The sequence below is a fragment of the Thamnophis elegans genome, chromosome 14 (assembly GCF_009769535.1).
Source record: "Thamnophis elegans isolate rThaEle1 chromosome 14, rThaEle1.pri, whole genome shotgun sequence".
Classification (NCBI taxonomy): domain Eukaryota; kingdom Metazoa; phylum Chordata; class Lepidosauria; order Squamata; family Colubridae; genus Thamnophis; species Thamnophis elegans.
This window is the reverse complement of record NC_045554.1, coordinates 45,031,258-45,058,478: the sequence shown is the minus strand read 5'-3', so window position 1 is coordinate 45,058,478 and position 27,221 is coordinate 45,031,258. Positions and strand designations below refer to the sequence as shown.

Sequence of the window (27,221 nt, the reverse complement as noted above, 5' to 3'; positions counted from 1 at the left end):
CATGTTACTAAACCATGGCTGTGATTCCTTTAACAACGGTGGCAAGAAAGGTCACTTCACAACCGTCTTGTTTCGCAATGTAAATTTTGGGGCTCAATTCTGGTCATAAATCAAGGGCTAAAGGTAAAGGTTCCCCTTGTACATGTGCTAGTCATTCCCAACTCTAGGGGGCGGTGCTCATCTCTGTTTCAAAGCCGAAGAGCCAGCGCTGTCCGAAGACATCTCCGTGGCCATGTGGCCGGCATGACTCAACTCCCGAAGGAGCATGGAATGCTGTTTCCTTCCCACCAAAGGTGGTTCCTATTTTTCTACTTGCATTTTTTATGTGCTCGCGAACTGCTAGGTTGGCAGAAGCTGGGACAAGTCACGGGAGCTCACTCGGTTATGCGGCGCTAGGGATTCGAACCGCCAAACTGCCGACCTTTCTGATCAACAAACTCAGCATCTTAGCCACTGAGCCACTGCGTCCCTTCAAGTGGGCTACCTGTACCTTAAAAGCAAGTTTCTTTGTCGTGACTTCATCGCCTTTCAGCGCTTCACATAATGTCCCCAGGCTTTTCTTACAACGGCGTGTAAAGAAACGGGAATCGCAAATGAACCTCTGAGGAACGGCAGAGTTTAAAAAGCTCTTGGTGGAAAAAGCAGGGCCCTTTGGGCAAATCTGATAAAGACTCCTTCAAGGAAATGTGGAAAGTTCAGAGGGCAAATTCAGAATATTATTCAGAATAAGTTTTCCTTTCCAAAGTTGACTTACTTACAGGTAGGTTGGAAGGCCTGGAGGCTTTTTCTGTAATTGGACCTTTTTCGAGATTCGGGTTGCTGGTATAATTTCATTTCATGTCCAACCTGACTTGAAAGAACAAAATCTGTATATTATTGCTGGAACTTCCAGGCTGTAAAAAAATAAGTCTAAACTCTCCATGTTTTCTTCCCTCTAAATTTAGAAGAGCGGCATGTGGGGAGTCCATATTGAAGAAAACCGACTTCCTGGTGATGCTAATGTTCTACATTTTGGGGTATATTTTGATCTGGGCGTACGGTTGGCTAATGATTGCTTTCCAAAATGGGAACGGTTTGGCCGTTACGGCATCTTAGCAGTAGCTTTGCCGATCTGGAACCCTTGGCAATAAGGTCAGGCCTCGATCGCTTAAATTTTGAAACGAAAGAAGAGAAGAAATGTCAGATCTAGGGAATTCTGAAGGCTTCGAGAAGGAAGGAAGAATGGGATGGGACTTCCTCCCAAGTCCCGGTGCTTTCTCAGCTCTGAAACCGTTGTATCAAGTAGTGGTGTTGAATAGGTTGGGCTGGTACCAGCCGAGCCCCTGAATTAGGATATAGCTCTATTTCTAACGGTAGGGGGAAGACATAGGACTCTTAACACATCAAAACAGATAATAAATGGTTGGTTAGGAAAAGGGGGGGGGGCGCTTTGCTCAGCAAGCCAGCCAGTCTGATTTCACGTTGCCAACTTTCACAATCTTTAAGCTTTGATCTTCCATTTTCAGGTAGTACCAGTCCTTGAAAAAGTAGCTGTGTCCTGCAAGGAGAAAACGAACCTTTAACAAATGTATATAAAAACCACAGGTCTGGGAATCGCTAGAGCAGGTGTCTGTATCACCTGGGGAGCTGCTCAGTGGTTGAGTTCAATGGGAGCAGCACAAAAACCATCAGCCACGCTACCACCCACCATTTTTAGCTTTTTAAAGCATTTTCCCCCTACTGGTTTGGGCAAACCAGAAGGGAAAAATGTTTTAAAAAGCTTTTTTTAAAAAAGTTTCCGACTGTGGGAAGTTGTCATCCAGCCCTCTCCGAGAAAAATGAAATGTCCTAGGAAATATTGAAAAGGCAGAATATTTCCTCTGGACGTGAAAAGAAAGAAACATGTTTTAAAAGACAGAATAGTTGCCTGTAGCTTCCTGCCCATCCCCAGTTAATGGGCCATTGAGAGGGCCAGGCTAGCCCACTTTACATAATAAAGACTTCTCCACTGCAGCTGCAGGGGGAAGGAACGTTGGAACTTTACTCAACTGTCCACATGGCATCTGAGAACTCATCCATACCTGGATTCAAAACGCAGCCTAGAGAGTTGCCCCTGCATGGCCCCATGGGAGTCTGACAACCAATCAGAATACATTTCTTACACAGGAACAGGAAACGGAGAGGTGGGACTGAACAGGTTATAAAAAGCCTAGGAAGCCCCTCCTTCAGCCCTTCTCTTCTTCTCCACCAACATTGAAGCATCTGATCCCCTTTTCTGTTCAGGGCTCAAGTCATGTGGCCCTGTCCACCATATAAACCCTCTTTCCAAGCAGCCTCCATGTCTCCAGTGTCTTTTTCCCCACTTGGAGCCGAACCCAGAAGGACATTTCTTTCATCACGACAATCGCACGACTCACAGCTTGTTGGAAGCTTTTTCAAAAGCTTTTAAAAGCGTTTTCCCCCCTGCCGATTCACTCGAAACGGCAGGGAGAAATGCTTTAAAAAACTATTAAAAATAGCTGAAAGTGGAAAAAAAAGTTGGCCATGCCCACCCAGTCACATGACAACCCCCACCCCCAATCTATGCCCACAGAACTGGTATTTTTGGGGGGGGGGATTAGATTTCACCACTGGTTAAAAGCTTCAATTTGAGTTTCCACTCTTCCTCCCCAACTCAACACTGTAACCCGCCCGAATGGTATGAATGTTGTGTTTTTTAATTATGTATTGTCTTATATGTTAAAAGTTTATCTCCCCCCCTCCCCTTTTGGTTGTGAGCCGCCCTGAGTCCCCCCAGGGAAAAGGGCGGCATACAAATAAACTTCAAATCAAATCTAAATCTAAATCAACCCCTGTGAAAAGTTCTCAGCAGTTTAGAAGATTCAGTTCAAAGGAAGTTTTCTCTCCCCCTCCACTCCCAGGTCTATGAATAAAGCCAGAATTCCTTAAGCAGAATCTGGGCTGCATTAAAAAATAAAAAAAAATAAAAGCGGGGTTAGGATTACTCCGCTGGAGACGAGTTATTCAGACAGCCCGGCCGAGTTCAGCAAAGGTCAGCCTTCCTAAATTTCCTTTACAGCAGTGGGGGATTTTTCACCGACAAGAGAAATTTGCTGGGGCAGCTGGCAGATTGCCAAAGCTGTCGGCCTGTTCAGTGACCACGGCTGGAGATAACATCTCCCAAAAATAATGCAATAGCAGGCTGGAAGTATAGCAATCAATCTCCCCCCCCCTTCCCGATTTTATATATATATATATATATATATATATATATATATATATATAAATATTAAAAAATCTTGGAAAACAAAATAGCAGCTTACCACTTCCGCTCACTTCCAGTGCAGCATCTAAATTGTCTGGAACACCATTCCAAGCATCTGCGATTAATTTAGGGAAGCCAGGATCCATTTTCTTCTTTACTTCGTTGTATCTACAAAACACACAGGAACCAAAAAAAGAGATATACCTTCCTCACTTGATCTCCTTCTCATCTTTCCTATTTTCTTAGCTTCTTATGAATGTCTTCGCTGTTTGTATCTCGTGGTTTATGTTGATTGCTTTCAGTTAGTATCCTATTAGGATTGATCTTGAGCGGAGGTGGCGCAGTGGTTAGGGTGCAGTACTGCAGGCCACTTCAGCTGACTGCTAATTGCAGTTCAGCGGTTCAAATCTCACCGGCTCAAAGGTTGACTCAGCCTTCCATCCTTCCGAGGTGGGTGAAATGAGGACCCAGACTGTGGGGGGCGATATGCTGACTCTGTAAACCGCTTAGAGAGGGCTGAAAGGCCTATGAAGCGGTATATAAGTCTACTGCTATTGCTACTGCTATTGAAAGCCCTATGAAGCGGTATATAAGTCTAACTGCTATTGCTATTGCTAATCTCACCGGCTCAAGGTTGACTCAGCCTTCCATCCTTCCGAGGTGGGTGAAATGAGGACCCAGACTGTGGGAGGCGATATGCTGACTCTGTAAACCGCTTAGAGAGGGCTGAAAGCCCTATGAAGCGGTATATAAGTCTAACTGCTATTGCTATTGCTAATTATCAGCTGCCTTCAGAGTCAGACACCAGTGAGGCAGACGAACAGCCGGAGCCTGTTCCCAGTGTGCGCATGCGCAGAGTTGCCAGACGAAAGGAACAGCTAAAGAACGGGGGTCAACTTGGGAGTAAGGTAAGAGGTGGATGATGAATGGCCCCTCCCAGAGGAAATAAAAGAGGAGCGAAAGGGGAGTGGAGTTTGCAGGAGACAATTAGTTCGCTTAATTGGTTCGTGACTCTCCGAGACTCCTTGCCAAGTTTTGCAGAGATCAGCCTGGCAGCTCTCCAAGCCAGATAAGGTCTCTGACTGTAAATCCTCCCAAGCCAGATAAGGTCTGTGACCGTAAATCCTCCCTCGAAAGACTTTGCTGGATGTGAATGAGCAGAATTCACTGTCAATTAATAAAAAGGGTTTTTGTGGGGCAAGGAGTTGGCTTCGTGCTCTCGGGAAGCCTCGGTCAGAACACTATGACTAGCAATGACTTTTGGCTCTTATGATATATTATGATTGTATTTCATGATGATGATCATGATTTGTCACTTGTTGCTTCTATGTACCCTGAGAGCTTATGCACTGGAGGAGACAAATTCCTTGTGTCTCCAGTCATCCTTGGCCAATAAAGAACTCTACCTTTTGAACTTACTTGGACATGTAAACAGGTGTTAAGAGTAGGTGAATCTGGGCAATGTTCCTAACTGCCTAGCACTTTGGTATCCCAGCTTTGAGGTTGCAGGGTTCCTTACCTCCAAAATTTGTCCCCTGCAAAAATGTAAGTCTTCTTGTTTTTGCTCCAGTTAAATACAGCGTTGACACGTTGCACGTCAGGGGGTAGCCCGAGAGTGGTAAGTCTTTTTGGATACCCTCTTTCCAAGGTGCTGGCTGTGTAAATCCAGTATTCGTTCCCTGGGGAAAGAAAGCATCAAGTTCTCACGACCTCCGTTGAGATTAAGAGGAAGGAGAAAGAGGTTTTTCCAAGGGTCTTGGGTTTCAGGCAGCGAAGCGAAATTAAGTTAATTGGGGAGGCGAACTAGGGGAGGCCAAGCACTTCATTTCAAAATTAAGCCCCTGTTCTTTAACATTGCCTCTGCGTGTGACAAAATTGTGCATCACGTATGAAAGGGTTCTCCTACTTGATTTGTTCCTTTCTGTTGTTGCCTGTTTTGTGCAACCAGAAGATGACAAGAAGCCTTGTTCAGATTGGGCTGTAGGAAGTGACCAAGCTGAGTGTGTGTGTGTGTGTGTGTGTGTGTGTGTGTGAGAGAGAGAGAGAGAGAGAGGGGGGGGGGGGGGAGGGGAGGGAGGGAGGGAGGGAGGGAGGGAGGGAGAGAGAGAGAGAGAGAGAGAGAGAGAGAAACTCATCCAATGAAAAGAACTAAGGGTGACATGATAGAAGTGTTCCAATGTTTGAGGAACTGCCACAAGGAAGAGGCCATCTTTTGGTTCTTTGCTCTGCCACACTTTCTATTATTCTACTATGCATTTTCTATTGTGGGGAAATGGGAAGGGGGATTGTTAGATGCTACGTAGCCATAACAACATTCTTTCTAGAAAGCCAAGGTCACCCTTTGTCTTTGCACCTCTGCACCTGACCGGAACTGGATGGGTGGAAGCTGCCAGCATGGCAGTAGGAGATTGGACCATAGGATGGACTTGTGGGTGTGGTGGGCAAGATCGTGAACTTTCAACTAGGAGGGGAAAACAGAGAAGCTTCAGATTCAGGTTTTCCCAGATGTGCCAACATGGCTCTCTTCATCAATTGGGACTTTGAGGAACACTTTGCCTTAGGCTCTGATTTACTTTTGGATGCTATTTGGAACCCGGACACTCTGGTTAATGGTTCTCACTATTAGGAAGTTTCTCCTTAGTTCTAGGTTGCTTCTCTTCTTGATGAGTTTCCATCCATCGTTTCTTGTGTTGGCTTCTGGTGCTTTGGATAATAGGCTGACACACACACACCCTCTTCTTTGTGACAGCCCCTTGTGGCAAATTTTGAAAGAGAACCAAGTTTTGGTCAAACCAGAATACAAAATAACAGAGTTGGAAGAGACCTTGGAGGTCTTCTAGTCCAACCCCTTGCTTATGGCAGGAAAAACTATGCAATTCGGGATAAATGGCTGTCCAATCTCTTCTTTAAAAACCTCCAGTGAGGGATCAGCCACAACTTCTGCGGGAAATCCATTCCAGCTTTTTCGAAAACAGGGCAACTGAATGAAAAATTTGCACTGGCATACTAAATAAATGAATTGCTTCCTTTCTTCCTAACATAACATAAACATGGACAAAGCAAGAAAGTGACATAAGAACATCTTCCTGGCTACAAGTTCTGGTTCTTGGAGGCCAGATCTTCTGAAGAACATCTAGTTGGCACGGTTGACTTGACAGAAATCCATGCGCGTCTTTGCGTATGTGTGTGTAGATCAGTGATGGGTTTCAAAAATTGTTTGAATCTACTCTGTGGGTGTGGCCTCCTTTGTGGGAGTGGCTTGCTGCCCATGTGACCGGATGGGAGTGGCTTGCCGCCCATGTGACCGGATATGAAGATGCCGACGACACTTGTCAGAACCACCTTAAATTACCTCACACACAGCATTGGCATGCATAAGAATAGGATGTAAACTTGTTTTTTAAAAGGCATCTTTGGTTTGCGTTAAAACAACTTCAACACGGAATGTTCTGATTGCACCACAAACGCAGTAGTCATCCTTACCTTTCACAGAGGCACTGAGTTTTATAAATAGGAGCATGATAGTGTAGAATAATCATATCCAAGGACCAGTGGTGGGTTTCAAAAAATTTTTGGAGCCTCTTCTGTAGGTATGGCCTGCTTTCCGGGTCCACTGGTGGAACCTCTTCTAACCGGTTTGGTAGATTTGACGAACCGGTTCTACTGAATAGGTGCGAACTGGTAGGAACCCACCTCTGGTGTGGATGATTTCAGGCCAAATCTTACCTGAAAAAAATACCGATTTCTCTTCTTGAGGAGCTTCGTAGACAGCGTCGATTTTTTCTGGAAGGTCGGTCCAGAAAACAGCCACCAGCAATGGTCCAGTTGGCCGGCTCCTTTCATTCGCGGTTCTCCAGAAGAATCTAGCGACAAAAATGTGAAGAAGCTTTATCGGCAGATGTGCTTTTTAAACAAACTGAGCCAAGTGCATTCATGTGTACACAAACACATACACACAAACACACACACACACGCAACAATGCTCGTACTCTACTAGCAACGTAAACATTAAATGATAGGGGCCTTTGTTATTATTCGGTGCGTCAATCTTTTATTGGTGGGAGTTGCCCCATGAAATTTTTTACCGTGTGACGCCCAGACGTTTTGCCATTCATAACAATTTTCTCCAGCGCTCGGAATCAATTCTTAGCAAAGAACGAAAATAAGTAAATGAAATAAAATCAAGCGAGCAAGCAAGAGGGACGAAATAGCGGCTGCTTCAATTATCCTAGCAAATAAACTGATTTACAAGGCACTTAAAACTCTTTCAGCCTTCTCTTGTGCGGCACGCCGAACAGATGGATACGCATTCGGCAAAAGCCAGCCTTTTGTATTGGATTCCATTACTCCGGGTGATTATGATCGCAGCAAGTTAAAAAAAAAAAAAAAGAGATCAAATCTAATAATCATCGATCAAAACAGCTTGGCTGTAAATGAAACCCGGGAACGTTAAAACTGTTCATCAGAGGGATGAAAGGAGCAATTTGGAAGCTGTTGAGCCGATATCCTCTTTCGATTTATGAGCATTGGGGAGGGGGGAAAAAAACACAACTTTAACTCCGGTTTGATTTCAGGGGCAGTATGTAGGAAATTATGGGACAGGATGTTAATAAAAATGTTATTGTGTAATCTTTTTTCCTCCCTCCCTCCATTATCTGGTGAGCAGTTCCTTTCGTTTAAAGAACTCCAGAACTGATAGCTGAAACCAGCTGGCCCATTCCTCAAGCAACAAGTCTGGAAATGCCGTATAATAAGTCAGACAAGGTTGCCCTTTGATAACGTTGAGCAAAATGCTTGTCAGATTAGTCTTTTGAGCTGGATTATCTGTCTTTTCTTCACCCCGTTTTTAAACGAGAGCTGGCTCTCCGGTTGTGTGTGGGGCAACAAACCAACCCACCTAGCTTTATAGCTTGTAACAGTGACACAAGCTCAGTTGTCATTTGCAACACGTCCGTCCGATTCTCACATGTTAAACTTGGTTGCTACTTGTAAGCATTTTTTTCACTGTGCGTGTTGTTATACCGCCTTGAATCCAAAATTAAACTCGCCATTGTCAGGCCTGCAAGTATATTCCTTTTAGAATTTTGGCCTGCCATACTTTCTCTTATTTCATTACGCTGTTTCTTTAGTATAGTTGATGGGAGGGGGGAATAGACTGGAGTAGGATTGTGGAATGTATTTTTTTCATTCTTTACTAGAAGCCAAGGTCATCTTTTGTCTCCGCACTTTTACACCTGACCGGAAACAGCTGGGTGTGGATGCCAGAGTGGAAGAAGAAGATTGGACCATGTGATGGATTGTGGGTGTGGGGACAAGATCATGAACTTTTAACTGGGTGGAATTCTGATGTCATTTCCAGAATTGGGATTAACACAGATGTGCTAAGATGTCTGCTTTATTAAATTGGAACTTTAAGGATAGTTTTGCCTTGGACTCTGATTTAATTCTACTTGATACCTGGAACGCTGACAGTCATCTTCATTTAAAGACCCCATAATCCCTTGCAGGTTGGAGCCTGGACACCTGAACGGAGCAGCAAACACTAGCAGAGTGTTTGAATGGCTGGTTGCCTTTCCTGTCCCCAATGTGGAGTTTTGTTCAGCAGATATTTTGCAGTATCCTTCCCCTGGAGTGCGGGTGGGAATGGAGATTTTACAGTATCCTTTCCCCTGCCACGCCCACCAAGCCACGCCCACAGAACCAGTAGTGAAATATTTTGAATCCCACCACTGTCTGTGATGGCGAACTTGTGGCATGTTTGCCACAAGTGGCCTGCAGAACATTCTCTGCGAGCACATGAGCTGTCACCCCAGCTCAACTCCACAGGACAGGCGCATGCTCCTGTTGCTGGGCGGCTGATTTTTGGGTCTCTACTGTGCATGCAGAGGGGAGTGCAGGGGCAGGTGCCCCCCCTGCAGCCCATTTGGGGAGGGGGTCATGGGGGGGTCATGTGAGCATGACTGGGGGTTGGGGGGAGTGCGGAGATCATGCACAGTGGGGTGAGCCATGCGCGGGTGGTAGTGGTATTGCGCATGCATTGGATTATTGGGTTGCATTGCATTATTCCATCACTGGAATAGATCCTTCTCTGTCCCCCAACTCACCTGTCTTTGAAGAAAAAGATCTCGCCCCTCATTTGAGCCACGGCATCAAAGACAAGATCTTGGCCACAAAGTTCAGGAGTGACAGGTCCAAGGGTCGGTTTTGGTCCTGGTCCAACATCAATTGAACCCCCTACAAATCAAGAAAAAGTATAAGTATAATCTTTATTGTCATTGTACTTAAATACAACCAAATTGGTTTTTTAAAAAAAGTCATCAGTGATCTGGACGATCTGCTTTTAAGCCTAGAAATCAGAAGGAGAAGCAATGTCAAGAATCCTTGTTCTGCTTTTTTTCCCTGGTAATACAAAAAAAATAAAAATAGCATTAGATAACATAGAAGGGAGGAAAGAACATGAACGGGGCATCTGGTTTTCTTCAAATGGTTCACCACGATGATTCCACCATTTTAGGTTCTCCTGGAAAAGCTTGAACCCCAAGATTAATAAGGATATGGACACAAATGTTTCAGATAGGTTTGAACCAACTGGAAACTTTACCATAAAGTTCCTGGATCCCTTGAATGTCATCTTGAGAAAGGCGGAAGTGCTTGGTATAAGTGTAGATGGGAGCCATCAGTGCACCAGGATCTTCAGAATGTTCGAGTCCCATTGCGTGGCCAAATTCATGAGCAGCAACCAAGAACAGACTGTACCCTGGAAGAAAACAAACCAGCTTCTTAAGGCTGCTTGATGGACATTGTCCATACACCTCTCTTTGTGAAGTCAATTCTAACCATTTTACAAGAGCAGTTTCTGGGGCTTTGAAGGCATCGAAGACAGAAGATGTAACCATTAAAGAAAAGGACATAGCTTATTTTTCGGAGTATAAGACACTCTGAAGTATAAGACGCACCTAGCTTTTGGGAAGGAAAACAAGGAGGTGGGGGGAATCTGCTTCGGCCTCCCAGCAATTTGCCTCCTTGCAGCAAACAGCCCATTTTAGTTTCAGTTTCAGCACAGCCTGATTAGCTCAAGCAGCTGATTGTCGGTTGGATTGGCCTCCCAACAATCAGCTGTTTCAGGCTGCAGGGATTGCCATAGCCTATTGCTTCCTCCATGTGCCCCATTTTCCGCCCATTCCAGGCAGCGGGGATCAGAATAGGCAGAAAATCAGGGACGCAAAGAACGAAAATGGGGCACACAGAGGCAAAAAACGGGATGCTGAGACTGAAAATGGGATGCCCAGAGGCAACAAGAGATTGGGCCTCCTTTGGATGCCATCAGCCGGACAGTGTCGGCTGGCGGGCCCCCGGAGGAGAGCCTTCTCTGTGGCTGCTCCGACCCTGTGGAATCAGCTACCCCCAGAGGTCCGGACCTTACCCACTCTCATGGCCTTCAGGAAAGCTGTTAAAACCTGGCTGTTCCGGCAGGCCTGGGGCTGTTGACCTATGGTTAAGGTCCAGCCCCGATCAGATCGAATGTGTGTTGTGAATTTTAAACTATTCTTTTTATTTTTATTTTATTTTTTTATTTTTCTTTGTAAGCTGCCCAGAGTCCTTCGGGATTGGGCGGCCTATAAATTCAATAAATAAATAATAAATAATGGCAAAGATTTGTTTCAGGAGTGTGAAGATCTGTCCGTGAATCTCAGAGACTCTGTGCCAAGTCTTTCCTTGCACAGCACCTCATTTGGAAAATACTTAAATGGCAGCTTTCCAAGATAGATAAGGTCTGTGGTCATAAATTCACCTTTGAAAGACTTGCTGAATGTGAATGAGGAGAAGCCACATTCATTTAATAAAAGGGGTTTTGTCAGAACCAGGATTCTGCTTCATGCTTTTTGGTTCATTTTCAACCAAGCCCACCTAAGCCCCGAAAAAAAAAAGGGTATAACCCCCAAACAACTCGTATGTTAAGCCATGTTTTGCTGATAAACCATAGTTGGTGTCACTTGTACGAAGTCAGAAACCAAGACTTAGAGGTGTATAAATAGCAGTTAGCAATAGCAGTTAGACTTATATACCACTTCATAGGGCTTTCAGCCCTCTCTAAGCGGTTTACAGAGTCAGCATATCGCTCCCAACAATCTGGGTCCTCATTTTACCCACCTCGGAAGGATGGAAGGCTGAGTCAACCCTGAGCCGGTGAGATTTGAACCGCTGAACTGCTGAACTAGCAGTCAACTGAAGTGGCCTGCAGTACTGCACTCTACCCACTGTGCCACCTCGTGAAATATTCAGAGTACTGTAAAATCCAAATTAGCTACGAAGACAAAAGGCATGTGGTATCTAAACTCTACTTTTCAGCCATGTTCAAACATGCCTGATCCAGCTGTTGGGAAACTTTGTGAGAAGGAATGATTTACAGTTAACTTCACAATTGACTCATTTGTGAGTTTCTTAGGGTGTTTTGAGGGTGGGTGGGGTTTTGCAATCATTTGTGGACATTTGATGATCTCAGTTGTACTTCTGAGAATGAGGGAAGCTTGTAAGAGAAATGTTTTGATTCACAAAGGACATCTTGAGATGGAATCTAAAACTTTAGCCTATTTTGCTAGCTTTGAAACAGAAGAAAACACAGAAAACGGCACAAGAGTGAGCTGTTTTGTAAGAACTAGGTTTTTTTAAAAAATTCTTTGACCTTTATTTTGGTCCATTAAAACTGTGGTGTATTCCTTGTTTTTTGATACTTCGGAGAACTGGAAGTAATGCTGTCACATTTATAAGGAGAAGGAAGAGGAGGAGAAAAATCTCTACCTGCATCCGGACAAAATCCCCATTTGCGATCTTCATCATAGTTACTAGTGGTAGAGCACCACATCTTCCCATCTTGCCGTCCCGAAGTGGTACAAGAATCATACGTATTCCCAAGGAATATAAAAGGAAAAACACACGGATGTCCTTCAGAATTTCCACCCACGGTAGACATTGCTGCATTGAAGAAAAAAAAAAGAATTAGAATAACAGAGCTGGAAGGGACCTTGGAGGTCTTCTAGCCCAACCCCCTGCTTAAGCAGGAAACCCTACACCACTTTAGACAAATGGTTATCCAACATCTTCTTAAAGACTTCCAGTGTTGGGGCATTCACAACTTCTGGAGGCAAGTCGTTACACTGATTAATTGTTCTCACTGTCAGGAAATTTCTCCTCAGTTCTAAGTTGCTTCTCTCCTTGATTAGTTTCCACCAATTGCTTCGTTTCCTGCCCTCAGATGCTTTGGAGAATAGTTTGACTCCCTCTTCTTTGTGGCAACCCCTGAGATATTGGAAGGCTGCTATCATGTCTCCCCTAGTCCTCCTTTTCATTAAACTAGACATTCCAGTTCCTGCAACTGTTCCTTCAAATGTTTTAGCCTCCAGTCCCCTAATCCCCTTTCTTGCTCTTCTCTGCACTCTTTCTAAACCAATAGAAGCAGGAACAGTTAATAGCATACCACCAAATTCTTACTTTGTCATTTATAAGTTTTGTTGTAATTATTATGAATTATCGCTTTGATTTCTGGAAGCCTGTAATTTGTGTCTGATGACACCAAAGAAAAGGTACCGTGTTTCCTCGAAAATAAGACAGGATCTTATTTAATTGGACCCCCCAAAATAAGCACTGGGTCATATTTTTGGGGAGGTCTTATTGTTCTTGAGGTGCAGGAGGCGTTGAGAGTGGTTACCTCGTGGCTGCTGCTCTGTTGCAATATTTTTGGGGAGGGCTTATTTTCAGGGGAGGGCTTATTTTAGCGCATGTGCTCAAAAGCCCAATTATTATCCAGGAAGATTTTATTTTCAGGAAAACAGGGTACAGAAGAAGCTCTGGTTATGTCCATAATTCATTCCATAACTTTGGTTGCAAACTGATTTTGTCGTGACCTGAACCTAATTTTGGAAATTTGGCGCTTGCAAAAAAAAAAAGCGGTGCGGAAGGGGAAATCGGCCAAGGGGGGAAAAAAACAAATTTGTGATTTTTTTTCATCAGAACCTGATTTGTTCATGGTCCAGAGGTTCTACTCTACTACTCTGTTTCCCTGAAAATAAGACCTCCCCGGATAAGAAGCCCAATCGGGCTTTTGAACCCGATGGTTTAAATGGTTTTTCCTCCGAACAAACCCTTGACAATTGTAGCAAAGATCTTCTTACCTGTCTCTGGACAAAATCCAAATTTCTTATCCCGGTCGTAATCTTCGGTAGTGCTACACCATCTATACCCATCTTGTCTTCCTTCTGTGGTGCAGCTGTCAAAGGATCTTCCTTCAAACAGGAAGGGGAATTTGCACGGCTTCCCATCGGAGTTTCCACCCATGGTGAAAAGAGCTGCAGGGTAAGAGGTGCAGAATTAAAACCTTGGCGACATCTTTCCAAGTTGGCAGCCAGATACGCAAAGCGAAATATGGGAGGGGGGGTTCCCCCTTTCTTTTCTCTCTCTCGATAAAGAATGTTCAAAAGTTTTTGGAAGTTTTAACAACAGTAGTAAGAACTCATATAAACTATCGAGGACTTCTGGGCGTTGAAGTCCACAGGTCTTAAAATTGCCAAGGTTGAAAAACACAAACGCTAATTAATATCCAGCCTGTAACTTTTACCAGGCCTGTTTTCCCCCCAAAAAAGTTGAAGCTAATTGTGTTACTGTTGTGGCCCACCAGTAGCTAGCGGAGCTGGCAGCAGAATTGGACAGTGGGGAGGTTAGGGAGGAACATGGGCCAGTCCTGGAGTCTGGGGAAGGCTCTGATGAGGGCTCTGCATCAGAGGCAGAGAGGGGGCCAAGGCCGTCTGACAATTATCAGGAGCTAGACAGCTGTGAGGCAGAGGAACAGCTGGAGCCTGTTCCCAGTGTGCGCATGCAGAGAGTTGCCAAATGAAGGGAACAGCTAAAGAACAAGGGTTGCCTTGGGAGTAAGGACACAGGTGGATGATGAATGCCTCCCCCCAAAGGGAAATAAAAGAGGAGCGAAAGGGGAGGGGGCTTTTTCAGGAAACAATTCATTTATTCATTTGTTCGTTCATTTGTTTCAGGAGTGTGAAGATCTGTCCGTGAACCTCAGAGACTCTGTGCCAAGTCTTTCCTTGCATAGCACTGTGTTTGGAAAATATTTACATGGCAGCTTTCCAAGCTAGATAAGGTCGGTGGTCATAAATTCACCTTTGAAAGACTGTTTGCCAGGCCTTGGCTGAATGTGAATGAGAGGAATTCACATCCATTTAATAAAAGTAGTTTTGTCGGGACCAAGACTCTCTGCTTCATGCTTTTTGGGGAAGCCTAGGTCAGGACAGTTACATCCACCCACCACAACTTGTTGTGGCTTGTTAGGTTGCATCAAATGTCACTCATTGACTTTTCTGGATTGCTAGTGATTTGAGAATGGGTTTCCTCGGCCTTCCAGCCATGTTTCTCGTTTGTTAAGAAGACCATGCTAGCAATGCTAGTTAAAATGCATATATATGAATGTAGCCAGCATTGGAGTACCAAGACTTCCTTTAAAACAGCTTTTCTTTTGGAGAACACAAAGGAAACAGAGGCTGCTAAGGCAGGCATATTCATTTGCTTAGGGAAGCAGCTTGGGGCTATAAACTCAGCCAGGTTTGGCCTTTTAACAACATATCTTATTAGCTTAACCACCAACAATTTAGGAGAAGAGAAAACCAGTATGGAAACTTAATGTCGTGTTGCTGGAAATAATCATTGTCTCCATGCCCAAAGAAGGCTGTTTTTTTTCCTGTTTGGTGAGCACAGCCACCAAAAGTTTCCAAAGCCTTTGCTTTTGCCACAACTTTCTTTAACAGCTTCTGCAGCTTTGATAGCAGAAACAACTCTTAACACTGGAGTAGCAATAATTAAAAGGAGAATCTATTCAATGGGGAAGGCAGGATCCCAATTTCCAAAGGACAGAGGGTCCCAAAGTTTGTTCGCAGAATTTTCCTATGTCACCATTCCCAAGGGGCAGTGAGGTTTTGGGAGGTTCCCTGAAATATGGATCCGAGAAAGGAAAGTCTTCTGTCTTTCTTCTTTCCCTGCTTAACAAGCATTTCCAAGTTTAGTTCTAAAGCAGGGGTCAGCAATTTGCAGCTCTGGAGCTGCATGTGGCTCTCTTTCATCCATCTGCTCTGGCTCCCTTTTGCTGGTCGGCTCCACAATTGATAGGGCTTTTGATTAGGACAGGTAGAGGATGCCGTGCTAGGGGAAGGCTCTATGGTGGGAGAACTGGACTTCCAGTCAGCAGAGGAAAAAGGACACCATGCTAGGAGGAGACTCTAAAGCAAGGGTCAGCAGTCTGTAGCTCCAGAGCCGCATGTGGCTCTTTCATCCAACTGCTGTGGCTCCCTTTTGCCGGTTGTCTCCACAATTGATAAGACTTTCAATTAGGACAGGTAGAGGATGCTGTGCTAGGAGAAGACTCTATGGTGGGGGAAACCAGACTTCCGGTCTGCTCCAGAATTGAATTGGGGGGAGGGGCGCTTCTGATTAGGCTCTTTGTGGCTCTTTGAGTGTTTAAGGTTGCTGACCTCTGTTCTAAAGCAATGCGCACAAAGGGCAGATCACCACAAAGCCGCAAGATGTGAAACTAAATAGGCAAGGAAAGAAGAGTATGGATTAAGTAAGGGTCCTTCCTTCCTGGGGAATTTCAAGACAAAACACTTTCTCCAGGATGCATGTATTTATAAGATTTGCAGAGAGATAGGGCTTGTTTTTCTTTCTGCCAATAACATCAAAATATCCACATTTACATTCAGCCCTGCTGCCATTTCCATGGCTTTTATTATACCCATTTCTCAAGAGCTACATCAAAAGTAAGAGGGAGGTTGGGGAAATATTGGGACGCACGGATTTGTTTTGATATGCGATTGATGGTCCTTAAATCCTGCCTTCCCACAAATGGAAATCAAAGAGTAAAAGCTGAGAAAATAGAATGGTAACCGGTAATACATTATGAGTGATAATGACGCCCTCATTCATGAGAATTAGCCATGGTGGGGAAAAACAGAAAGAAGGAGAGAGAGAAGAAAGAAAGAAAGACAGACAGACAGACAGATAGAAAAAAGAAAGAAAGAGAGAGAAAGAAAGAAAAAGGAAGGAAGGAGAGAGGGAGGGAAGGAGGGAGGAGAATAGAGGGAGGGAGGAAAGAAATAGAATAGAGGGACAGAGGGAGGGAGAAGAATAGAGGGAGGGAGGGAGGAGAATAGAAGGAGGGAGGAAATAAGGGGAGGGAGGGAGGAAGGAGAATGGAGGGAGAGGGAGGGAGGAAGGAAGGAGAATGGAGGGAGAGGGAGGGAGGAAGGGTGGAAGAAGAATAGAGGGAGAGAAGGAAGAAGGAGAATAGAGGGAGGAGAGAAGGAGGGAATGTGAATGGAGGGAGGGAAGAGAATAGAGGAAGGGTGGAAGGAGAATAGAGAGAGGAAAGGAGGAAGGAAGGAGAATGGAGGGAGGGAGGGGGAAGAAAGGCTTCACATAAAAGAGCACTTCCTGAGGTAGTTTTGGGTTTTGTGTCTTCTTCATCAAATCCCTACAACCTTGGAGAAGAGAGACCGTATGCAGTGGTGATTGGGGACCTTTGAGTCAGAGGAACTCTAACCCATTGACATTTAGAAGACTTGCTCTTGTCTGCTCTCGTAACATCTGCATTTATTAGGCAAGCCTTTAGAAAACAATGTTTTGGAATAATAATGTGAACAAGGCCACTATTTGTCTAACAAGGACCATCTGTGAGTTTGTTGTTATTCAGGGATTCTGAGGGGGGAAAAAAACGGCATCACTCACAAAAGCCCTCGATCTGCCGACAAAATCCCAGCCCTGGAGTTTTCTTCATGAAATGCAAATATCTGCCCAGCCTCGCTGCAATCTAATTGTATAAACTCATTACAAAAACCATAATCCTTGTTCCCAGTAATGAGGAGAAAACCCTCTATTTTTAATAGAAAATTGTCCTCGTGGCTTGCTCTGGTGTACGGTATCTTTGGGGTTAATATTTATTGTTTTCGTGTTTTATCTTGTCACTTTTACTTCTTGTAAGCTGATGGGTGGCATATAGGTTTAATTTAACTTAACCAATCAACCAACCAACCTGTCAACTTGCAAATCATCCCTGGCCTGCTCTTGAGTTGCCGTAGAAAATGGGGTATGGGAAACCGATGAAACGACAGGGCAGCAAAAAACAGGTGCACATTCCAGACTTATCTCCCTCAAGGCTGTATAGTATAGTATAGTATAGTATAAGTTTATTTATAGGCCACCCTTTTCCCTGAGGGGACTCAGGGCGGCTTACAACTTATGTGGGAGGGGATACATACAATGACATATAGAACATACATAATTAAAAAAATAGAGCAACATTCATCATTCGGGTGGGGACGGATTATAGTCTTTAACCCCAGGCCTGACGGGATAGCCAGATCTTGAGGGCTGTGCGGAAGGTCTGAAGGGTGGTGAGGGTACGAATCTCCACGGGGAGATCGTTCCAAAGGGTCGGAGCTACTACTGAAAAGGCTCTCCTCCGCGTAGTTGCCAGTATCCCAGGGTTACTTACAGCTGGAGGAGGGGAGTGATCTCTACAACTCATAAAATTGCCCCCGTTGGATTGTGATTGATGACACACTCGGTGGGGAGGAGGGGGAAACAGAGTCATAATTGGGGCTGTAAATTACATGGGGTCAGAGCTGGCTTCATTTGGGAACCTGCCAACATGAAGCTCCTAATAAATAACTGGATTTCTTTTGAAGCTTGGCTCGAGACTCATGATTTAATTAAGGCATCCATTGGAACCCTGACACAACCAATCAACTAACCAACCAATCAATCTCTGTGCGGTAGACAATGTGTATCAGTTCAGATATGGCACCTAAATGGGTATTTGACGGATCCAATCTCGGTTAGTCACCAAGATCAGATCTTCCGAGCTTTTGGACTCATGCTGGAGTCCATGTCTAGGGAACATCTCTCTCTCCCTCCTTCCCTCTTTCCCCATTCTGATAAGAGAGAAGCTCCTGAGGATGGGCTCCAGCATGAATCCAAAAATTCAGAAGTCTGCATCTCTGGTTCTGCTGCCTGACCCAGATTGGACCGTGCACCATTATCCTGGGATACATATATTTGTCTTCATTCAGGAAAAATTGACAATTGCTTACTATTGTTTCTCTTTGATGGCAACCGAGCATCCGATAAATGCCCCGTTGGAAGAAATTGCTGCAGTAATAAAACCAGTATTTGTAGTTGCATGGTTCTACTTGGCAGGAATTCTGGTTTCCTGCCCACGCATGACTCTCATTGGCTTGGTCAACCTCTCTGTTGCCATGAAGGCACCATGGTATCACATCGTCATTTCCCTGAGGTTTTGATTTCAGTGGTGTTTTGCAGCTCCTCCTCACCATGCTGGTTTTTATTTTATTTTAATCACCTCTGACCAATGGTGAGACCTTCTCCCTTGAGGGATCAAATGAACTCATGGAAACTAGCCCACATGAAGGGTGAGAGCCACGGTGGTGCAGTGGTTAGAGTGCAGTACTGCAGGCTACTTCTGCTGCCTGCTGGCTGCCTGAAATTTGGCAGTTCCAATCTCACCAGGCTCAAGGTTGACTCAGCCTTCCATCCTTCCGAGGTGCATAAAATGAGGAGTCAGATTGTTCGGGGGAAGAGGCTGCCTCTGTAAACCGCTTAGGGAGGGCTGCAAAGCACTGTGAAGCGGTATCTCAGTCTAAGTGCTATTGCAATTGCTATTGAGAAGATTCAATGGTTCGCTTCTACCCTGCCTTAAGACCACAAGCCATTAACCCATTAAAGCAGCCTCCTTAAAACTCCACAGCCACCCTTCAACTTACATTCATGGGGGCAGAATCCATATTTGCCATCTGTGTCGAAGTTGTAGGTGGTCGAACACCACAGGAACCCATCGCTTCGCCCTGCACCGGTGCAGCTGTTATATTCCTTCTCGCCAAACAGGAAGGGGAATTTGCAAAACTCCCCATCCGCGTTGCCGTACTTCACCCGGACCACTGGAAAGGAGAGGACGGAGGATTCATCAGCAGAACAAAAACTACATCCACAGCAGCCAGTGACACTTGAGGAGGCTCCGAAGCGAAAACAGCTGTCTTACCTTGGCCTTCACCCAAAGTCCAAAATTCGTCGTCGTCAAAATGTGAATCGCCTCCAACCCCTGGTCCAGGAGCAAAAGCATGGGCCAGAAGACCATCCTTACCATCAAAAGGATACCCATCCCCATGCTCTGCAGAAGAAGGAACAAAAGCAAAACAGCATCAGACCCTGGCATCTAGGACATCTTTGGAGGCAGGAACAGGGGTGAAATGCTACCGGCTTGAGCCAATTTGCCCGAACCGGTAGTAAAAAAATACTACAGCTGATCTTTGGAACTTTTTTTTGTACTTTTGAAGCATTTTTTTTAACTACAGGTTCTCCAGAAACGCGGGGTGTGTGTGTGTCCCTTTTTGTTCCCAGCAGGCTTCACTGAAGGAGTGCCAATTTCAACTGTTGAGTGAAATCCTGAGGCTTCCATCAGAGTGAGGGATGAAGACTCTTGCGAGTCCCTTGGACTGCAAGGTGATCCAACTGGTCAGTCCTAGAGGAGATCAACCCTGACTGCTCTTTAGAAGGCCAGATTCTGAAGAGGAAACTCAAGTACTTTGGCCTAATGAGAAGGAAGGACTCCCTGGAGAAGAGCCTCATGCTGGGAACGATGGAGGGCAAAAGAAGAAGGGGACGACAGAGAAGGAGGTGGCTGGATGGAGTCACCGAAGCAGTTGGCATGAGCTTCAATGGACTCCAGAGGTTGGTAGAGGGCAGGAAGGCCTGGAGGAATGTTGTCCAAGAGGTCGCTATGGGTCGGACACAACTAACAACAACAACAACAACAACAACAACAACAACAACAAGGGTTGGCTTGATTTGGGTTTAGCACCAGAGAGAAATGACTACTACTTCCGATGGGAGTAGCTGCTCTCTGGGGAAACAAGATGGTGTCCTTTTTTACAACTAAGTGCTCCGGTGAAGAACAGATGGGATGTTCCGATGGGAGGAGCTGTCCTAGAGGAGATCAACCCTGACTGCTCTTTAGAAGTCCACATCCTGAAGAGGAAACGCCAATACTTTGGCCACCTAATGAGAAGGAAGAAGGACTCCCTGGAGAAGAGCCTCATGCTGGGAATGATGGAGGGCAAAAGAAGGACTGCAAGGCCATCCAACAGGTCAGTCCTAGAGGAGATCAACCCTGACTGCTCTTTAGAAGGCCAGATCCAGAAGAGGAAACTCAAAGACTTTGGCCACCTAATGAGAAGGAAGGACTCCCTGGAGAAGAGCCTCATGCTGGGAATGATGGAGGGCAAAAGAAGGACTGCAAGGCCATCCAACAGGTCAGTCCTAGAGGAGATCAACCCTGACTGCTCTTTAGAAGGCCAGATCCAGAAGAGGAAACTCAAAGACTTTGGCCACCTAATGAGAAGGAAGGACTCCCTGGAGAAGAGCCTCATGCTGGGAATGATGGAGGGCAAAAGAAGGACTGCAAGGCCATCCAAGTGGTCAGTCCTAGAGGAGATCAACCCTGACTGCTCTTTAGAAGGCCAGCTCCTGAAGAGGAAACTCCAAAACTTTGGCCACCTGATGAGAAGGAAGGACTCCCTGGAGAAGAGCCTCATGCTGGGAACGATGGAGGGCAAAAGAAGAAGGGGACGACAGAGAATGAGGTGGCTGGATGGAGTCACCGAAGCAGTAGGCCTGAGCTTAAATGGACTCCAGAGGATGGTAGAGGACAGGAAGGCCTGGAGGAATGTTGCGATGGGTCATACACAACTTCACAACAACAAGGTTTGATTTGGAGCCATTTGAAACACACACCTGTTAGAGGCGGTTGGTCTTTATACTGGGTTTCTTATTCACCAGGGTATAAAACCCAGGTGAAACACAAAGACCTCAACTCCACCCGGAAACCAGATTAGGAACCACTACACCGTATTATCATGTGCATACCCCATCGTCCAAAGTTGATCATGATATCTGCCTCTCCATCATGAATCCGGGAGAATTCCAGCGGTGTGACATCACTCCAGACTTTGAAGGCTTGGGCAAACGCATCATCCACCGTTTCAGAATCCAGATCTGGGGTGTAGCCTAGAATTCTTAAGACAAAAATAAGGATGGCGAACGATGATTGTCAGCGAAGACACAGAGCTCTGATTCATCTTGTCTCCTCTGGGATGCACAAAAGCTGGACAGCCACTAGATGGTAGTAGATATGATTTCATCTGTCCCCCTTGGGTTCAACCTTTGCTATTGCAGAATTACGGTTCTCAATAATTCGCCCTAACATAGCCAAACAGGAGAAAGGCTGTCCATTTTCCTCCCTCCCTCCTCCTCTCCATCTCCTTTCCTATCTCCCTTCTCCTTCTAAATTTCCCTTCCTTCTTTTCTCCTTGTCTCCATCTCCTTTCCCTTCACTCTCCTCTTTCTTCCTGTCTCCATTTTCCTTCCTTCTTCCCTCCCCCCTTCCTCCTCCTCTCCATCTCCTTTCCTATCTCCCTTCTCCTTCTCAATTTCCCTTCCTTCTTTTTCTCCTTGTCTCCATCTCCTTTCCCTTCACTCTCCTCTTCCTTCCTGTCTCCATTTTCCTTCTTCCCTTCCTTCCTCCTCCCTCCTCCTCTCCATCTCCTTTCCTATCTCCCTTCTCCTTCTCAATTTCCCTTCATTCTTCTCCTTGTCTCCGTCTCCTTTCCCTTCCTTCTCCTTCTTCTCCTTCTCCCTTTCTTTGTCTCCTTCCCCTTCCCCTCCTCTTTCTCCTTGTTTTTTTTCCTTCTCCTCCTTCCCCTTCTCCCTCCCCCACTCCTCCTTCTGTTCTTTTTTTTAAAAAAAACCTTCTGATGGTGAATGGAATCATTTACCACTCTTTCTTTTTTAGGAAGGAGGGAGGGAAGAGCGGAGGAATTTGCATTCTTGCCAACTTCTAATCCTGCTATACCTGCGCTTGCAAATGTATCTGCTGAATCATCCTGGATTGAATGGGATCTGCAAAGCTGGATCGGTCTTCTTTGGAATAACTTTATGCATCCTAAAATCGAACCCTCTTTTCAAGCGAATGCAAGAGAAATCCTCGCGAGGCCAACCTTTGTTGGCTGTGTGTTATGTACGCAACTCTTGTTACATTGGATTTACTCCCAAATCAGCTAGCCAAGTTTGCTTTCCTTCCACAGCTAATTCCTGGCCAGCCAAGTCATCTGAAGGAGGTGCAGAAAAGGAGGACGCTTGCAAACACTAATCTCCGGCTGAAACTGAGATGGAATTTATTTCTTTTTTTTCTTAAGTGTATTTCTTCTGCCTGAACCTTGGGCAACCCACGGTCTACGAAAAGCCATTTCAAATATCTCCTGTCCTAGTCACCCTGTAATTTCTGCTCCGCTTTCCAGCTGCAGACACAATATCATCCCCAACTCAAAGTGCCAAAATCAAAAGTTCTGAGAAGAGAGAAAGGCAGACACACAGGAGCCTGTGGTGTGTCCTTCCATGGAGTTCAACGGAATGCAAGTTTTAGGGTTGGCCTTCTTATTTATTTTTACCCTTTAAAGAACAACAACAAAAAGAGAGACCTTCTACTCTGCAAAATGACCATTCTGGAAGGATGCTTTCAAACAGGAAGATGGCTCTTTTCTCAAAGAACATTTGGTGGAAGGATGAGGATGTCCCTCTGTAGCACGGAAGACCCCTTGACTCCACTAGAGTTTGTGGAAAGACCTTCGGTCTATAGAACGTAGAATAGGAGAGTTGGAAGGGACCCCGGAGGTCTTCTAGTCCAACCCCCTGTATCATTTCAGACAAATGGCTGTCCGGACTCTTTTTGAAAGCCTCCTTCGGTGATGGAGTATCCACAACGTCTGAAGGCAAGCTATTCCATTGGTTAATTGCATAAGGCCAGTGGGGAAAATAAATACTGGGACTTCAAGAAGCCCTTTCAACCTCAACCAAGCCATCAATAACTACATGTACTGTGGAGACAATAACTTGGTCCTTAACACCAATAAGACCAAGCAGCTTCTAGTGGAGTACAGAAGGAATAGATCAGACATCCAGACCTTGGTTATCAATGGAGACGGAGTGGAACAAGTGGACAGTTTTAAGTTTCTGGGTGTTATCCAGAGGTGGGTTCCTACCAGTTCGCACCTATTCGGTAGAACCGGTTCGTCAAATCTACCAAACCGGTTAGAAGAGGTTCCATCAGTGGACCCGGAAAGCAGGCCACACCTACAGAAGAGGCAGTGCTGCATTTAACCACTGCCCCACCTCGGCTCTATCCACGATTTCCTTCTTAGGGTAATCATTTTCAGAAGATAGGGTGCCAGTTGGTACCTACCTGTACGTGATGAGGTTTTTCTCCCATTTTGGTTTCCGGGGGAAGAAATTATAATTGGCCACATCTGGGTTGCCACACCTGGGTTTCTTCATGGTCTCTATAGTGTTTTGGTCCAGTTCTCCAGTCTGAGGAAGCCCGAAGAACTTCTGCATGTTCTTCAAAGTGTCCTTCAGGACGAGTAGGTTGCAATTGTCTTTGGGACATCCATAATACTTGTTGAGGTATTGCTTTTGGAGAGAAGAAAAAGATGGGCAGTGGACAGGGAAAGAAAGGAAATAATCTAAACGTCTACCTCTCTACTGCGCTTGTTGAGAAAACAGCAACAACAACAACACAAAGTTTTCAAATGATGGACCCAAAGCAAAGGTCAGCCCTATAGTTGCCTTTGTCTTGGGCTTAATTGGTCGGACGAGAATCAAGTCAGAAATGATCCTCATGTTTCAGGTTAAATAAGTCATCATTTGTCCATCTCTGAAACTGATGTCAAGATCAAGACTAGAAGGGAGTGAGGGAAGAGGAGGAGGAGGAGGAGGAGGAGGAGGAGGAGGAGGAGGAAGGGAGGGAGGGAGGGAGGGAGGGAGGGAGGGCGGCTGAGGGGTCCTTGGTGCTCTCTGAGCTTGGTTGTTTTCTTGCAGATGTTTCATGACCCAACTAGGTAACATCATCAGTGCTAGAAGGGGGTGAGGAAGGAGGAGGAGGAGACTGTAGCATCCTTGCTGCTTTCTAAGCTTGTTTTCTTGCAGATGTTTCATGACCCAACTAGGTAACACCATCAGTGCTAGAAGGGGGTGAGAGAGGAGGAGGAGGAGGAAGAGACTGTAGCATCCTTGCTGCTCTATAAGCTTGTTTTCTTGCAGATGTTTCATGACCCAACTAGGTAACATCATCAGTGCTAGAAGAGGAGGAGGGAGGAGGAGGAGGAGGAGGAGGAGGAGGAGGAGACTGTAGCATCCTTGCTGCTCTCTAAGCTTGTTTTCTTGCAGACATTTCATTACCCAACTAGGTAACATCATCAGTGCTAGAAGGGAGGAGGAGGAGGAGGAGAGTGTTGGGTCCTTGGTGGTCTTTCAACATTATTACTGCTAGCATATTACCTAGTTTGGGTAATGAAACATCTACAAATTCAAATCCTAGTATCAATAAAGGAGAATATTCTCCTTTATTGATACTAGGATTTGAATTCTGCAGTTTGGCTGCAGTGTTATATCATGATGAGGGTCAAGAGGGGGAAAAAAGTGGAATTTATGTCATAAAGAAAACCGCTCTTTGTTTGTGGGTTTATTATTTTTATTCTTTTTTTTTATATTGGGTTTTTGTTTTAAATTGTTTGCAAGCCACCCAAGAACCACCGAGTGAGTGGGCAGCCACAGAAAACCTCTAAATAGATAAACTCTCAGCTACTACTCTGAAAGTCACTGGAGCATGTTCTTCCTGGCGTGTTTTCTAGGCAGTTCAACTTTAAAAGAATCACTGAACAGGCAGAGGAGGAATCATAATTATAATAACTAGCATTTTATACCTCCCCCCTCCAACAGGTTTGCTACAAACATAACCCTGGCAGAGCTCTAAGGGGCAATTACTGCCTTTCAAGGGGAAAGTTGAGCTTAGTAAATTGGCTGAAAAATTAAGCTTTAAATACTAAGGGGGCCTCTCTGACCATGCATAAGTCATATGTTAAGCAAAAAACTGAGTAGGAAAGTTGGAAGCCCCAACTCTTAAAGCTTATAATTTAGACACATATAAAAGAAAAAATACAAAAACTTATAAGCAAATGGGAGGTCATCTGTTTATTGTTTATTCAACGGATTTGTTTATTCAAGCATCAGAAATCCGAAGATTTCTGACTCTGGAGTATTCAAAAATACATTCTGACTTGGCAAAAGAAAGAAAGAAAGAAAGAAAGAAAGAAAGAAAGAAAGAAAGAAAGAAAGAAAGAGAAAGAAAAAGGGAAGAGAGAAAGATAGGAGAGAGAGAATGAAGAGAGAGTGGGAGAGAAGAAAGAAAAATCAGGGGGAGAGAGAGAGGAGAGAGAGAAAGAAGATAGAGGGTGAGAAGAAAGGAAGGAAGGAAGGAAAGAGAGAAGAGAGAGACAAAGAAAGAAGAGAGAGTGGGAGAGAAGAAAGAAAGAGAGAAACAGAGAGAGAGAGGAGAGAGAGAAATAAAAGAGACTGGGAGAGAAGGAAGGAAAGAGAAGAGAGAGAGAAAGAAAGAAGGAAGAGTGAGAGAAAGAGAAAAGAGAGACAGAATAAGAAGAGAGAAGGAGAGAGAAGAGGGAGAGAAGAAAGGAAAGAAAGAGAGAGAGAAAGAAAGAGGGGAGAGAGAGCGAAAGAGAAAAGAGAGACAGAAAAAGAAGAGAGAAGGAGAGAGAAGAGGGAGAGAAGGAAGGAAAGAAAGAGAGAGAGAAAGAAAGAGTGGAGAGAGAGAAAGAGAAAAGAGAGACAGAGAAAGAAGAGAGGGTGGCAGAGAAGAAAGAAAGAAAAAAAACAGAGAGAGGGGGGAGAGAGAGAAAGAAGAGAGACCGGGAGAGAAGAAAGGAAAGAAAGAAAGAAAGAAAGAGAAAGAAAGAAAGAAAGAAAGAAAGAAAGAAAGACTTTTCTATGATCAGGAGGTTAGTCTGTCTTGCAGTCTGCTTTTTGGTATCTGTTCTATAACTTTTGATACAGAGCCACATCTTGTACAAACATTGCAAGACTATTTCAACAACAACAACAAGAAGAAGAAGCTCAACTTACAAATGCCAGTTCTTTGTCTGTTTTGGGGGAAACGTCACCTGGAAACTTAATGATGGGTGATGGGATGAGCTCCCTGCCCGCCAACTCTTCCGAGAGCCTGAAGGTGGGCGGCGGAGGTGCAGAAGCTGGATTTAAAATGGAGAGCAGCAACAGCAGGATTTTGAAAATGCAGTCCACCATCCTGAAAGAGACGTTGACCTTCATCTTCCCCTCTTTCTCTTCTCTCCTTGTCGTCCCTGCTCGGTCAAAGAGATTTGAGTTGTGTACAACTTCTTTGTCCTCCCCCCGCCCTGTTTTTATGAGCACATCTTCACTTTCTGGAGAGGTTTCCCACTTCTGCTTGCTCTAGCAATTCCTTTGTATGCTCTCAAACATCCCCAGATGCGCAGACTCCTAATCAGCTGCCAGAGGAAGTCTGAAGGGGGGGGGGAAGCCAGATGTGGACTTAGTCAGGCTGGATGTTATTATTTTTTTTAAAAAAAGTTTTTTAAGGTAGCTTGCATAAGACTGTTATCTGAAAGGAAAGCCAGGGATCAGGAGAGACGTGAATTAAAATTAACCGGGAAGGAATGAATGTCAAGGGGGGAAAAAAATTGCTCTATTTCTGAAATTAAATGTTAAATAAGGCGGAAGACTGGGCCTTCGCCTCAAGGAATCTTTCCATTGTGGTTCTTAGAAGCAGAAGTAGTTTTAATCCGACACCAAACTACAGGAGAGTTTTTCCTTCTCTTCTGACTTGGGATGGATTGATTGAAACGATTGATTGATTCAAAAGAGCCAACTACTCAGGGATGAAATTTGACCGGTTCAGACTGGTTCAGGAAAAGCAGAACTGACGATTTGAATCAGTTCGCTAAATTGGTAAAAAACACCCCAGGCT

At 44.9% G+C, this 27,221-nt stretch overlaps 1 protein-coding gene across 1 annotated transcript; it reads right to left on the bottom strand.

Moving 5' to 3' along the window:
- Positions 1-799: 799 nt before the first annotated feature.
- MMP2 (matrix metallopeptidase 2) lies at positions 800-26,745 on the bottom strand. Its single transcript, XM_032231209.1, has 13 exons — positions 26,342-26,745; positions 23,610-23,836; positions 21,239-21,387; positions 19,356-19,484; positions 19,081-19,254; positions 13,414-13,587; positions 12,044-12,217; positions 9,846-10,001; positions 9,349-9,478; positions 6,971-7,107; positions 4,764-4,923; positions 3,303-3,412; positions 800-1,537 (listed from the first exon to the last, which is right to left on the bottom strand). The coding sequence occupies exons 1-13, from the start codon at positions 26,543-26,545 to the stop codon at positions 1,434-1,436; spliced, it is 2,028 nt and encodes a 675-aa protein (XP_032087100.1). The 5' UTR covers positions 26,546-26,745; the 3' UTR covers positions 800-1,433.
- Positions 26,746-27,221: the final 476 nt, after the last annotated feature.